This window comes from Canis lupus, chromosome 3 (assembly GCF_003254725.2).
Source record: "Canis lupus dingo isolate Sandy chromosome 3, ASM325472v2, whole genome shotgun sequence".
NCBI classification, from domain to species: Eukaryota; Metazoa; Chordata; class Mammalia; order Carnivora; family Canidae; genus Canis; species Canis lupus.
Genome location: NC_064245.1, coordinates 54527842 through 54541060, shown reverse-complemented (window position 1 = coordinate 54541060; position 13219 = coordinate 54527842). Strand labels below are relative to the sequence as shown.

Below are 13219 nucleotides of genomic sequence, written 5' to 3'. Positions count from 1 at the left end.
CCCCCGACTTTGTTCCAAGTGCCTTTTCCCGTTGCTGGTTTTTCTCTGTATCTTCTGGCTGTGATAAGTGTTAGCCATATGTGCTGAGTACAATTGTATACTGAGTCCTGAGAAATCTTCTAGTGACTCATCAAACCTGGGGGCCCCAGACTTGGGGACCACTGACACAATGGGCATCAGTTTTCAGTTTTTCTTTTCAGGGTTCAAATGTAACTAAAATTGCTGTGGCTGTTCTTCTACATGCTTTTTTACAATCTCATGTACTCTTTTCTCTTGCATATAGGAGCCTGAGTGCAATTGCTGGGTCATAGGGTGTTCCTTGGCACTTAAAATTCTAGCAGTAGTGTACTTCTAGCTGCCTAAAACCATCCCTGTTTCATACCTCCTTGCCTTTGTACATGTTCTTTTTGTCTAGAATACCCTCCCCACCCCTACTGTGACTAGTAAAACCTTTTAATCTTCTTACCTTCCTACTACTCTTGTTACTTATATATTTATTGTTGGGCTTATAGTACAGCCTATACTTGTTTATGTGCTGTGTTCCCATTAGGGTAACTCCTTGCGTGCAGGGATTGTCTGACTTACCTCTGTCTTCAGAATGGCTCCTGGCATATGATGAAAATACAATCAGTAAGTGTAATTATAACCTTTGAGTCTGCAATCACCAGGTTATGTTGTTTATGGGTTCTTTGTTTTTTGTTCATGTGAATTGTCTCTGGTCCAAGGGACTTAAAACCCCAAATCCTGAAATGACTGTGGCTTAGAGCTTTGACAGAAGAGATAAACTTGATGACTGAATATTGATTCTGATCTTGTCTTAAGATTAAAGAAAGGAAAAAAAAATTGAAGGAGTCACTGCCATTGATGGAGCTTGTGATCGAAGTGGTGGAGCATACCTGTGAAAGGGGTGTGCTGTGGGTCTGCCCTTCCTGTGCTGTGTGTATTGAGTACCTGGGAGTGCTGCAGGTAGTACGCTGAGTGCTGCTTAGATAAAGGCCTTGGAGGACCTTATCATATATCAAACACAGAGCTAACAGTGCATATAGCTAACAGTTTGACAAGTAAATATGACAAGAGCTACATTTACAGTGATCCTGTGTTCTGGATATTTTTGAGCAGTCAAGGTATTAAATATTCCCTTAACATTCTCATAAACCTGTCTTGGAAATTATATCTCCTTTTCCAGACTGCATTGAGACGAGAGCAAGAGAGAGCGAGGAGTCACATTTGATGTACCCTGTAGAAACTGAAAACTAGAAAAGTAGATCGATGAGAAGGAATCCTGAATTAAGTGAGTGGAGAATAGTTAAGGATCGGATCTCCAAAGATTCCACGTAAAATAAACCTGCAATACTGGTTTGGTTTGGCAGTTATGAAGTCATCAATTTAGGAGCAATTCTGTAGTGTTGTTCTGTTGTTTGTGGGGAGGGTGTCATACTACCAGGATATTGTGGATTGAGAGGACAAGCAGAAGGTTAGGAACTAAGTATAGCATATTTTCTAGAAGATTAGGAGTAGAGCAAGAGAAAGAAGGCAGTGGCTTGGATGTTTTAAGTCAAGGAAAGTGTGTTTGTTTTTTAAAATGAGCCTTGGGTATACTTACAGTGGAGAAGAAAGGTCAGATCATGAAGAGGAAGAAGGGGGTGGTATCTTGAGTTTTGTACCTGGTGATGGATTCACTTTGTCTTTCTGTAAGTAAGGACCTGCAGCCATTTATCCTTTATTCCTGGTGAACCTCTCTGTCTTCCACTTCCTTTTCTTGAGTTTATAGTGTTCTGTATCCATTCTGTGCATATTCTCTGCTTGTCTGTTCTTTCCCACCCTTGGAGAAATTCTGATATTTCATTCTTCAGTTTAGAAGTCTGAGTTGTGAAACCATTCCAGGTACCTTTTATTTACTACTCTCCTGTATATGTGGCATTTTGTACTTGCCTAGCTAGATTTCCTTCTCTTGCTTGACTAATTCTCCTTAGGGCAAGGATTATGCTTCCTCTATCTGTAATCTCAACATCCAACCTAACAGGTTTTTTGAATTTATGAAATAGATTGAACTGTGTGAATCTCTTATTTTGTTGGTTGCAAAAGGTAGAATGTTGACAGTTCTGTATGGATCAATCTAATAAGTTTTAGTTCGTATAGGGTTGCACAGAAAACTTGAGGTGGAAGTTCAGTTAAGATTGGACAGGTAAAGGTCAAGGAGAAAATTAAACATAACGAAGCATTTCTTAGCAATTGTAGAGTCAGTAAAGTTCAACCAGAAACTGACTTTGAATGGCCAGATGATTTAAATTCTTCCATAAAAGAAACCTGTCAGTTCCTCAGGTGAGTCTGTAGCATTTCCTAATCTTTGATCTGAATGACCTTTTTCTCAGTGGGTGTTTTTTTTTTTTTTTTTTTTTTTTTTATTTATGATAGTCACACAGAGAGAGAGAGAGAGGCAGAGACATAGGCAGAGGGAGAAGCAGGCTCCATGCACCGGGAGCCCGACGTGGGATTCGATCCCTGGTCTCCAGGATCGTGCCCTGGGCCAAAGGCAGGCGCCGAACGGCTGCGCCACCCAGGGATCCCTCAGTGGGTGTTTATAGAAGGGGGCTGTTCAAAGTTGTAGTCAAACAGCGTCTTCAAAATCATGAGTATAAATGCTATAGATAGGTTCTGTTCAGCTTTATTACTTACTGTAAAAAGCAAATTGCCAAAGTACATCTCTGAACCAGTTCTTTGGGGGCATCTAAGTATATCTTTTGGTATGTCTTTTTTTTTTTTTTTTTTTGAGTAATCTCTATACCTAAGGTGGGGCTTGAACTCACAACCCCAAGATCAAGAGTTGTTTTACCAACTGAGCCAGCCAGGCAGGCGCCCTTCTGTTGGTATGTCTTAATTAAAAAACCTGAATGTTCAATATTAATGCTCTCATGTAAAAAACATCTAATTAGAAAATCTTATTCTCAGAAAAAATTTCAAGGGTGAATACAGTTTTGCTGGAGACTTAGTAGATGTTAGTCTGTGGACTTCAGGTTAAAACTCCCATCTGGAAGAATAAACTGTATATCCTTCAGATAGTATTCCATAAATCTCTCAACTGACTTTTCATGAACATAGTAAATGGCTAATAGGGATAGTCTTGAAGGGGTCTGCAATATAGGTGTTGTGTTTTTGACTAATGGCAAACTGAACTATTATCAACCCAGAGGTGGTAGACTTGGCATTCATTTATGACCATCAGATATCCCCAGACCAGGATTTTGACCTAAAGCATGGCTGTACTATCACCGTATTGATGCTGGGTTGTATGGTATCTGAAGGCAAGGCTTGGATTTCCAAATTAGGCAATTCTAGTATACAAATAAGTATAAAATTTGGGGATCTTAGTCTATAAGTAGAAAAACCTAGCTAGATGATACGGGTTCAGATTTTTAAAGAGTTAATGAGTGATAGCTTCAAGCCACAAATGCAGAAAAACCTCCAGGTAGAAGTGCTAAACAAGTAAATGAGCTTCTTAGTGAACTTGACTGGGATGAGCCTATCCAGGCACTTCATAGATTTCTCATTACTACAGAGTCTGCAGAGTAGATGGTACTCCATTTTATACCTAAGACAACCAAAGCTCATAGTGGATACTTATATGGTAGAGTTAGTATTTATGCTTCGAGGGCTGTGTTCTTTCTGCTTTGTGAAACAGTGGTTCAGTTTGGGGAAGATTTTTTTCCCTTGTGGAAAAGGAATGCTGCTTTCTGTAATATTGTCTCCCTCTGGCTCCCAGTTGAGAACTATTGCTGTAGGAGACCTGTGTGTCATGATAGGAATGTCAGCTCTTACCTGTTGAAGAGCAGAACATAGAGACCTATAAAATAGCATGTATTAATGGAATATTACTCAGCTATTAGAAATGACAAATACCCACCATTTGCTTCAACGTGGATGGAATTGGAGGGTATTATGCTGAGTGAAGTAAGTCAATCGGAGAAGGACAAACATTATATGTTCTCATTCATTTGGGGAATATAAATAATAGTGAAAGGGAATACAAGGGAAGGGAGAAGAAATGTGTGGGAAATATCAGAAAGGGAGACAGAACGTAAAGACTCCTAACTCTGGGAAACGAACTAGGGGTGGTGGAAGGGGAGGAGGGCGGGGGGTGGGAGTGAATGGGTGACGGGCACTGGGGGTTATTCTGTATGTTGGTAAATTTAACACCAATAAAAAATAAATTAAAAAAATAGCATGTATTTAGCGAAGATTCCTCATGAACCATTCTTTCTGACAATGAGGAGGTACAAACTGGTTTTATCTTGACACCATTTTTAGCCAGTGACAGTAAGCATTACTGTTTCTCTTTTCTAGCATTGCGAAGTAATTTGCTCTTTTGATCCATGGTTCTCAATAGTATTAAGATTTGCATTCCAAGTCTCTGATCCTCTTAAAATCTCCTTTCCTGTCCATTGTGAAAGACCAAATAAAGGTTTAAAAAAACCTTTGCAAATGATCTCATTTTTAAGACAAAATATGCCAAAAATAATCAGGAAAATTATTAGACAACAGTGGTATAACCAAGGGGGTTACTTTTTCTTTATGGTAAAAAAACAAACAAACAAACAAACATTGATGTGAACATAGACCTATAAATTGATCAGTTGCAGTAGAATATATAGAGTAATGGATGTGGACCAAAGGTTTGTGTTTTGAAAATGAGAAACTGAATTCATTTAGCTGGAGAATTTGAAGGATCACTGAATTGTGGTGTTAGGTACACATTTTAGGCAGTTCAATTTATATCCAATCTTTAGTCCTTTTAATTAAGCTTTCTAAATGAAATGATTAGGAAAATTAGGCATGGAAGGGTCTGGGGTCTTCAAAGAAATAATTGGCTTGTGTCCTCAGTACATTTTCTCCTTTAATGAGCAAATAGTCTTGTTTTCAGGGACTCTTGTGGTGGCCTCTGACCCATTGGTGTACTAGTAATGATACTACTGCTAGTCCACATTTGTCTGTTTAGCATGTCATCATGTGCCAGGTACTGTGCCAAGCATGTTATGTGTATTCACAAAGAGCCATCTGAGGCATAGTATTAACTTTTATCCCTGTTTTGTACATAAGGAAGGTGGTAGATCTACTCCCCTCCCCCGAAGTTGCTTGTTTTGACCCCCCCCCCCTTCCAAACCATTGGTACTTAGTGATGTGATTAAGCAGTTTGGGGTGTTAATCGAATGCTCCATTTCCTTAAGTTCTAATTACCCAGAGTCTTCCAGATAACTGGATTGGTGTACCTGAGAGGGAGGGAGGCATTCCAGACAGCATTTGCCTTGAGGTTCGAAGTTATGTTTTTTTTTTTTTTTTTAAGATTTTATTTATTTATTCATGAGAGACACTGAGAGAGGCAGAGACATAGGCAGGGAGAAAAGCAGGCTCCATGCAGGGAGCCTGATGGGGGACTTGATCCTGGGACTCCAGGATAACACCCTGGGCCGAAGGCAGGTGCTTAACCGCTGAGCCACCCAGGCATCCTTGGTATATGTTCCTCATGGGATTTGGAGTAGAGTTGGCCAGGCATATTTCTAAATTGGGTTTTTTTCAGGCTGCTCAAGACGGTAAGATTCTAAGACCTTGCCCTCCTCCTGGGGAAGCCAGTTTCTCCCACAGGGTCTCTGGGCCTGCATCTTCTCTGGATGACTGTGTACTTTCCTCACTGGTTCTTCCTGTCCTCTTTCACATAGTTGCTTGAGATCTCCTGAAACTTACATACTGTGTACATATCTCCTCACCAGGATCTGAATACATAGATTTATAGCGTATCTGTACTACTAAATAAAAATCAAAAAGTATTTGTATGTTAAGAGGGGCCTTTTAAAATTTGGAAAGCTCTGGGGGTACCCGGGTGGCTCAGTGGTTGAGTGTCTGCCTTTGGATCAGGTTGTGATCCCGGGGATTGGGTCCCACATTGGGTTCCCCCCAGAGAGCCTACTTTTCCCTCTGCCTTTGTTTCTGCCTCTCTCTGTGTCTCTCATGAATAAATAAATAAAATCTTGGGGAAAAAAATTGGAAAGCTCTGATTATATAGGAGACAATTCTAAATCCTTAAGCTGTCATGAGGCATTCTTTCCAGTTTGCTTTTTTTTTTTTTTTTTTAAGATTTTATTAATTTGAGAGAGCATACTCACAGGGTGAAGAGGGAGAAGCAGACTACTGAGCAGGGAGCCTGATGTGGGGGCTCGATCCCAGGACCCTGGGATCATGACCTGAGCTGAAGGCAGACCTCCCTCCAGTTTGCTCTCCTGAGAACCCCATACCTTGCCATACTGGACCACTTTTGATAAAGCTCCTCTGTTCTCTTTGTGCTTCAGACTTTTCCTTCCTGTACTTTCAGGTACATTGTTGTCTTTGAGCCCCTTTGGCTGAGAGGACAATGTATGATCCCAGCAAACTATAGCTTGTGTGGTGGCTGTTGACAGCCTGATCAGATCTTCGTTTCCTTTCTAGACTTCAGAAATCTCTTTTGGTTGAGTCTGTCTAATCTGCCTACCCTTCAGGTGCTTACTGTACATAGCAAACTGTTGGTTAATGTTGATGAGACAGTGAGTGAATGAAGCATGTAACCTTAAGACCCGAAGATTGGGACGCCTGGGTGGCTCAGCAGTTGGGTGTCTGCCTTCGGCCCAGGGCATGATCCTAGAGTCTCACGATCAAGTCCCACATCAGGCTCCCTGCATGGAGCCTGCTTCTCCCTCTGCCTGTGTCTCTGCCTCTCTCTCTCTCTCTCTCTCTCTCTCTCTCTGTTTCTCAAGAATAAATAAATAAAAACTAAAAACAAAACAAAAACCTGAAGATTGATGGTAAATGTGTGCATCTTAGCCTTTGTGATGTTGCCTTGGCGAGGTTGAGAATCCTTAGAAATCTACAGTTGTGGAAGGACCCTTGTGTGTGTGGCTTTAACTGTTCTCAGTGGTGGCTCTCTGGGAGGCTTGGGGAAACAGCCTTGTAGGACTGAGTATCCTGGTCATCCTCACAGCTTGCAAAGGATGCCAGATTTCTCAAGAACTTGAGAATGATATGGGACTCAAGTTTGTCCCTTTAAGGCTGTCCTGTCTCTGGCCATACTCATGCTTACCTGAATTTCAATAGGCTAAACATAGTCACTCAGCTTTTTAAAATTTTATTTTGAAGTGACCAGCTGTCTGATCCTAGGTTCTAGTTTCCTTACTTCATCTGTTTTTTGTTTTCCCCAAGGTAATTGGGAATCCTAGAGCTTGATTAATTAGACTTTACTTAAAAATGACTGTCCGGTGGTATTTCATTGCTTACTATGTCAGGCATTGGATGTGATGAGTGAGAAAGAATGAAGAATGGTACCAAGATTTCTGTCAGAGACAACTGGTAGTGTTGTCTGCTGAGCTAGAGAATACCAAGGGAGCATTTTAATATATAGGCAAGAAATTTCAGCTCCTTGTTACTTTATCTCATAGTGTTGGTTTAGGAGGAAGGAGGGGTATTTATCGTAAAGGAGTATAGAGAAACCTAAGCATCTTTTCTTCATCTAGGAAGAAAACCTAAATATCTTTTTTCTGTGTCTAGGAAGAAGAAGCTGGAAGGATAAAAGATTGTCGAGACAACCAGGAAGCACCTGCGCTCTCCACATGTAGCAATGCTAGTATCTTTCAAAGGATAAATGCCATATTGGATAATTCTCTGGATTTCAATAGAGTCTGCACTACACCCATAAACCGAGGAATTCATGATCATTTGCCAGGTGACTTAGACTTGAAAACTTGAGCAAATATTTTTGTATATACGCTATGTATGTATGTAGAGCTGTTTCTGGGCAGCTTTCTCATGACCTGTGAAGAATGACTGAATCTTTGGTAATCCTTGCCCTTTTTTGTAGCTCACTTTGTGCATTGGGTTCTCTGGGTGAAGACTGCCTTTGATTTCTAATACGCAAATCTATTTTATGATGCATATAAAGACTGGATAGAAAAGGATAGGTCAAACATAGCAGGACTATTTATATAGAGAATTATAATGGGAGTCATACATATATAAATGTAGCCACATTTTAAAGGTTTTCTTTTTTAAAAAGGCATGTTAATATTTTATCTAATATACAAAATATGTCAACATATAATCAATATAAAAACCATAAATGGCATGTCATTTTTTGTTAGTGCTAAAACTTCAATATATATATTTCACATTTACAATGCAGTTCAGTTGGAAATAATTGTGTTTCAGGTGCTTTGTCACCATGTGACTAGTGGCTGCTGTATTGGACAGTGCATTTCTTGAATATTTTAATTGCTTTTAACTACAAATGCAAGTCAATGAGCATTTAGTTTTGATGGTATGTAGGATACCCCATAGGATAGTGGAGGGAGAAGGGAGCATCCCCTAAGATGATACTTCAGAAGGAGGCTTGGATGTCCTAACAAGTGTTGTTTCATAATCTTTCGTGGAAGTTGCAACATGTTGTAAAAATAATTGATGGAATGTTTCTTGTTTGAGTTACTTTAGTTGAAAGTGAACATGTTTTTAATTTTTTAAATGTACCTTGAAGAAATTTGGCAGTAGTGGGGTCTGCAGAACAAGGACTGGTAATTGCTGTTTTTTCATCATAAATTCTTTGATTTGCTTCCTAACTTGATGTTGGAAATAGTTCTCATAAGGATACAGGTGTATGTGAACATAAAGTAGCTAAACATCTGAGGGAGAGATTTTATTACAAACAAGATTGACTTTTGGTAACTGTGGAATTTATAAACTCTTCTAACTGGAGAAGTGGTGGGTGGGTCCCAGACCACTGCAACAAAGCAAATATGGCAATGAAGGGAGCCAAAGGAATTTTTTGGTTTCCCAATACATAAGAAAATTATGCTTACGCCATGCTGTAGTCAGTTAAGTGTGCAAAAGCACTGTGTCTAAAAAATTGTACATACTTAAATACTTTATTGCTAGAAAATGTTAACCATCATTTGAACTTTCAGCAAGTCAGTCTTTTCACTGGTGGAAGGTCTTGCCTCGATGTTGATGGCCGCTGACTATCCAAGGAGGTGGTCACTGAAGGTGAGGTGGCTGTGGCAGCTTACTAAAATAAGACAACAATTAAGTTGGCCACAGATGGACTCTTTCTTTCAGGAATGAGTTCTCTATAGCAGGCAATGCTGTTTGATAGCATTTTACCCATGGTAGAACTTCTTTCAAAATTGGAGTCAATCTTGTATTACAGATGAGAAAACTAAATCTCCTCTAGGTTAAAGGACTTGTGAGACTACCTAGCTAGTCACTAAGTGGCTGATCTCAGACTCAGACCAAAACCTGCGGTCTCAGTCCATGTTTGAGTGGCACCAAGGCTACTTCCTAACACGTGACTCCCACTAACACCACATCTTTAGGTACGTGCAGGTGTATTCCCAGCTTTGACTTTTTTTGTTTTTTAAAGATTTTATTTAAGAGTGAGCGCATGCTCCAGACAGCACAAGCAAGGGGAACAGCAGAGGGAGAGGGAGAAGCAAGCACTTGTGCTTGGTCTTGGTTTTATTTGGGCTTCAGTGGATGCTGTGACTATTGCGGGTCGGGTTTCTGCTGAGTCAAGTGCTTAATACATGGAGCCCTAGCCTTTGCGCCTAGATCATGCTGCCCTAACCTTAGGATGGCTTGTTTGGCTGTTGGGCCAAGCAGACATTCAGTATTTTCTTCTGAGACATCAGTATTTTCTTCTGAGACATCATGCCCTAACCTTAGGATGGCTTGCTTGGCTCTTGGGCCAAGCAGACATCAGTATTTCCTTCTGAGACATTTCTTCTGAGACATTCAACCATCCCTGGTGCCAGGGATGAAGACCTGGACATCTTTGGGAGACATCATTCAGCACTTACATTAAGTAATGCAGATCAGCTCCACCTTGGACCTGTAGTTCAGGTCATTCCTATAAAATCTAGCTTTAGATTCCACTTCTCTTACTATACACTTGGTCCCGCTGCCACATTGACCAAATTCACCAGAAGTTCAACAGCAAATAGTTATGGAATGCATACTTCATACAAATCACTGTTGTTGGGCTCCAGGGATTCCTGACTTTATGTGGTATCCTCAGAACCTGTTCTCCCTTCGTGGATGGGAAACAGAAGGAAAAAAATAAGCAGAGAAATAAGTAAAATAATGGCAAGTTTTAGTAAGTACTATGAAGTAACATTTTGAGTCACCTAGGCCGGAACTCTCTTGGGAGGTATGTTTAAAATGGAGTTCTAAAGGAAGAGAAAGAGCTAGATCATGTAAAAAGTGTGGGCGAAAATGTTTCAGATGGAGAAGATTGGACTAAGGCTTTTGAGAGAGCTTGGCATGTTTGGGGCACTGAAGGAAGAGTAGGGAAGGAGGAGCACCTCATGATGGCTGCAGGGGTGATGGGGGCCAGAGTGTCGTGGGCTGTGCAAAGCCCCTGGAGGTTCCAGAGGTCCATGGCCAGTAATGTTAAAGGGCAGATTTGTCCTCCAAACTCTGTTACTCATTTCTCCAACAAAAAGGTGGAGGACAAAATGGAAGCCACACCGCTGAGCTGGCTGCCTTCTGTGTTGGAGAAAATTAAGGTTGACTTGTCGTTTTTCTTGATGCTCAGACAGGGTTCCTGGCATTGCTTCTCTGTTTGCTTCTGCAGCTTCTTTATAACTCTGCCTCAAAGATCACTTTTTTTTGCTTTAAAAATCATCATGTTCTTTGACTTACTGTGTTCAGATCTGAGTGTGTCTCCTTAGGAGTAATAATGAATATAGATAGGATTTATATAAAAGGATACTTAGAGCATTATTATGATGGTGAAAATTTGGAAAAGAAAAACACAAAAAACCTAAATGTCTCCCAAGAGGAAAATATTTATATATTTTCAAGTATATTCAAGTGATGGAGTATTCTGTAGTTACTAGAATAATACCTTTTGAGAGTAGTATCTTTCTACATGTTTAGTCACATAAAAATCTGTATAACATGAAATTAAGATAAAATATTAATCATATATCTATATACATATAGAGTCTCCATTTTGAGACCTAAAATTAATATAAAAATATAAATACAGTGGAAAAAATCATGGAGTCTATCCTCTCAAATCCTCTCTCTACCTTATTAGCAGCTAAGTGTTTGTAGTATTCTGTTTGTAGAATCCTTTGTTGTCATTCCAACAGTCTTCACAGCCTCCTCACCAGGAGTAGATCCTATCTCAAGAAACTACTTTCATTGCTTATCCACAAGAAGCAACCCCTCATCTGTTAAAGTTTGATCATGAGTTCAGTCCCATTGTTAGGTTCTTCTTCTAATCTTGTTCTGCTGTTTCCACCACATCGGCAGTGCCTTCCTCCACTGACGTCATGAACTCCTCATTCATCTGTGAGGATTGGAATCCACTCCTTCCATGTTGATACTCTGACCACCTCTTGTATCACGAGTGTTCTTACTGTCATCCAGAATGGTAAATCCTTTCCAGAAGTTTTCCAGTTCACTTTATCCAGATCCATCAGAGGAAGCCCTATGACAGCTATAGCCCTTTGAAATATATTCAGTAATGACTTGAAAGCTGAAGTTACTTTTAGATTCATGGGCTGCAGAATGGATGTTGTGTGAGGTGTGCAAATATGAGTCTCATTGTATATCTCCCTCAGAGTTCTTGGGGGGCCAGGTGTGTTGTCAATGAGTAGTAATATTTTGCCAGGAATCTTCTGAGCAGTAGGTCTTAACAGTGGGCTTAAAATATTCAGGAAACTGTGTCCTACTAAACAGATATGCTGTCATCCAGGCTTTGTTGTTCCACTGATTGAACATAGGCAGAGAGATTTAGCATCATTCTTCAGGTCCCTAGGATTTTCAGGATGGCATGTTGAGCACAGTCTGAACTTCAGGTCAGCAGCTGCATTAGCCCTTAATAGTCCACCCATCCTTTGAAGCTTTGAAGCCGGGCACTGACTTCTCCTCTCTAGCTATGAAAGTCCTAGATGGCATCTTCTTCTGATAGAATGTTGTTTCGTCCAGAAAATCCATTGTTTAGTGGAGCCACCTTCACGAATGATCTCTACATCTTCTGGAGAGCTTGCTGCCGCTTCTGCATCAGCCCTTGCTGCTTCACCTTGCAGTTTGATGTTACAGAGACACTGTCTTTCCTTAAGCCTCATGAGCCCACCTCTGCTAGCTTCAGACTTGTCTTCTACAGCCTTGTCCCCTCCCTCAGCCTGCACAGAATTGAAGAGAGTGAGGGCCTTGTTATGGATTAGGCTTTGGGTTCAAGGATACCGTGGCTGTTGGATCTTCTCTTAAGACCATTAAGACTTTCTCCTTATCAGCAATAAAACTGTTTTCACTTTATCACTCATGTGTTCACTGGAGTAGCACTTCTAATGTCCTTCCGGAACTCTTCCTTTGCGTTCCCAACTTGTCTGGGGTAAGAAACCTAGCTTTTGGTTTATCTTGACTTTTAACAGGCCTTCCTCCCTGAACTTAATCATTTCTAGCTTTTGATTTAAAGTGAGAGATGTGGGATTCTTCCTTTCACTTGGACACTTAGAGGCCATCATTGGGTTATTAATTGGCCTAATTTCAATATTCCTGTACCTCAGGGAATGGGGAGGCCCAAGGAGGGGGGAGAGAATGGGAAATAGCTAGTTGGTGGAACAGTCAGAACACACATAACATTTAGCAATTAAGTTTGCCATCTTGTGTGTGCATGGTTTGTGGTGTCCCCAAAACTATTACAGTGGTAACATCAAAGATTATGGATCATCATAACAAATACAATATTTCAAACTTACTATTATTGTGAGAATTACCAAGATGTGACTGAGACTCGAAGTGAGCAAATGCTGTTGGAAAAATGGCACTGATAGACTTGCTAGGGTCACCATAAATTTTCAATTCATAAAAAAATGCAGTATCTTCAATGTACAATAAAACAAGATAAGCCAGTATTTGCCTTTTTCAATGTATTATTACTATTTTTAAAAGATTTTATTTGAGCAAGAAAGTGCACACAAGCAGGGAGGAGAGGGAGAAGCAGTTACCTGCAAGCAGGGAGCCCAATGTGGGACTTGATGATCCTGGGATCATGACCGAAATGCAGATGGTCGACCAACTGAGCCACCCAGGTGCCCCTCTATGTATTGTTATATTTATGATGTCTCCATATTAATATTTTAAGTCAAATCAGTGTGTTTTAATTGCTGTATAGTAGTAGTATTTTACAAAAATATCTATA

The 13219-nt window shown here is 40.3% G+C and overlaps 1 protein-coding gene and 1 long non-coding RNA gene across 12 annotated transcripts in view; one reads left to right on the top strand and one right to left on the bottom strand.

Annotated features, from left to right (window-relative positions):
• CPEB1 (cytoplasmic polyadenylation element binding protein 1) overlaps positions 1-13219 on the top strand; it is a 94388-nt gene that overhangs the window by 11242 nt on the left and 69927 nt on the right. For all 11 annotated transcript variants that reach the window (XM_025437510.3, XM_025437504.3, XM_025437509.3 and 8 more), the window contains exon 2: positions 7567-7741. Coding sequence is in view for 6 of the 11 variants with exons in the window: in XM_025437504.3 (XP_025293289.1) it covers positions 7567-7741 (175 nt within the window). In the remaining 5 variants the exon portion in view is untranslated. The remainder of the gene's footprint in view (positions 1-7566; positions 7742-13219) is intronic.
• LOC118354233 (uncharacterized) lies at positions 8848-11109 on the bottom strand. Its single transcript, XR_004814343.2, has 3 exons — positions 11055-11109; positions 10023-10093; positions 8848-9073 (listed from the first exon to the last, which is right to left on the bottom strand). It is a non-coding gene; the product is annotated as an uncharacterized LOC118354233 (long non-coding RNA).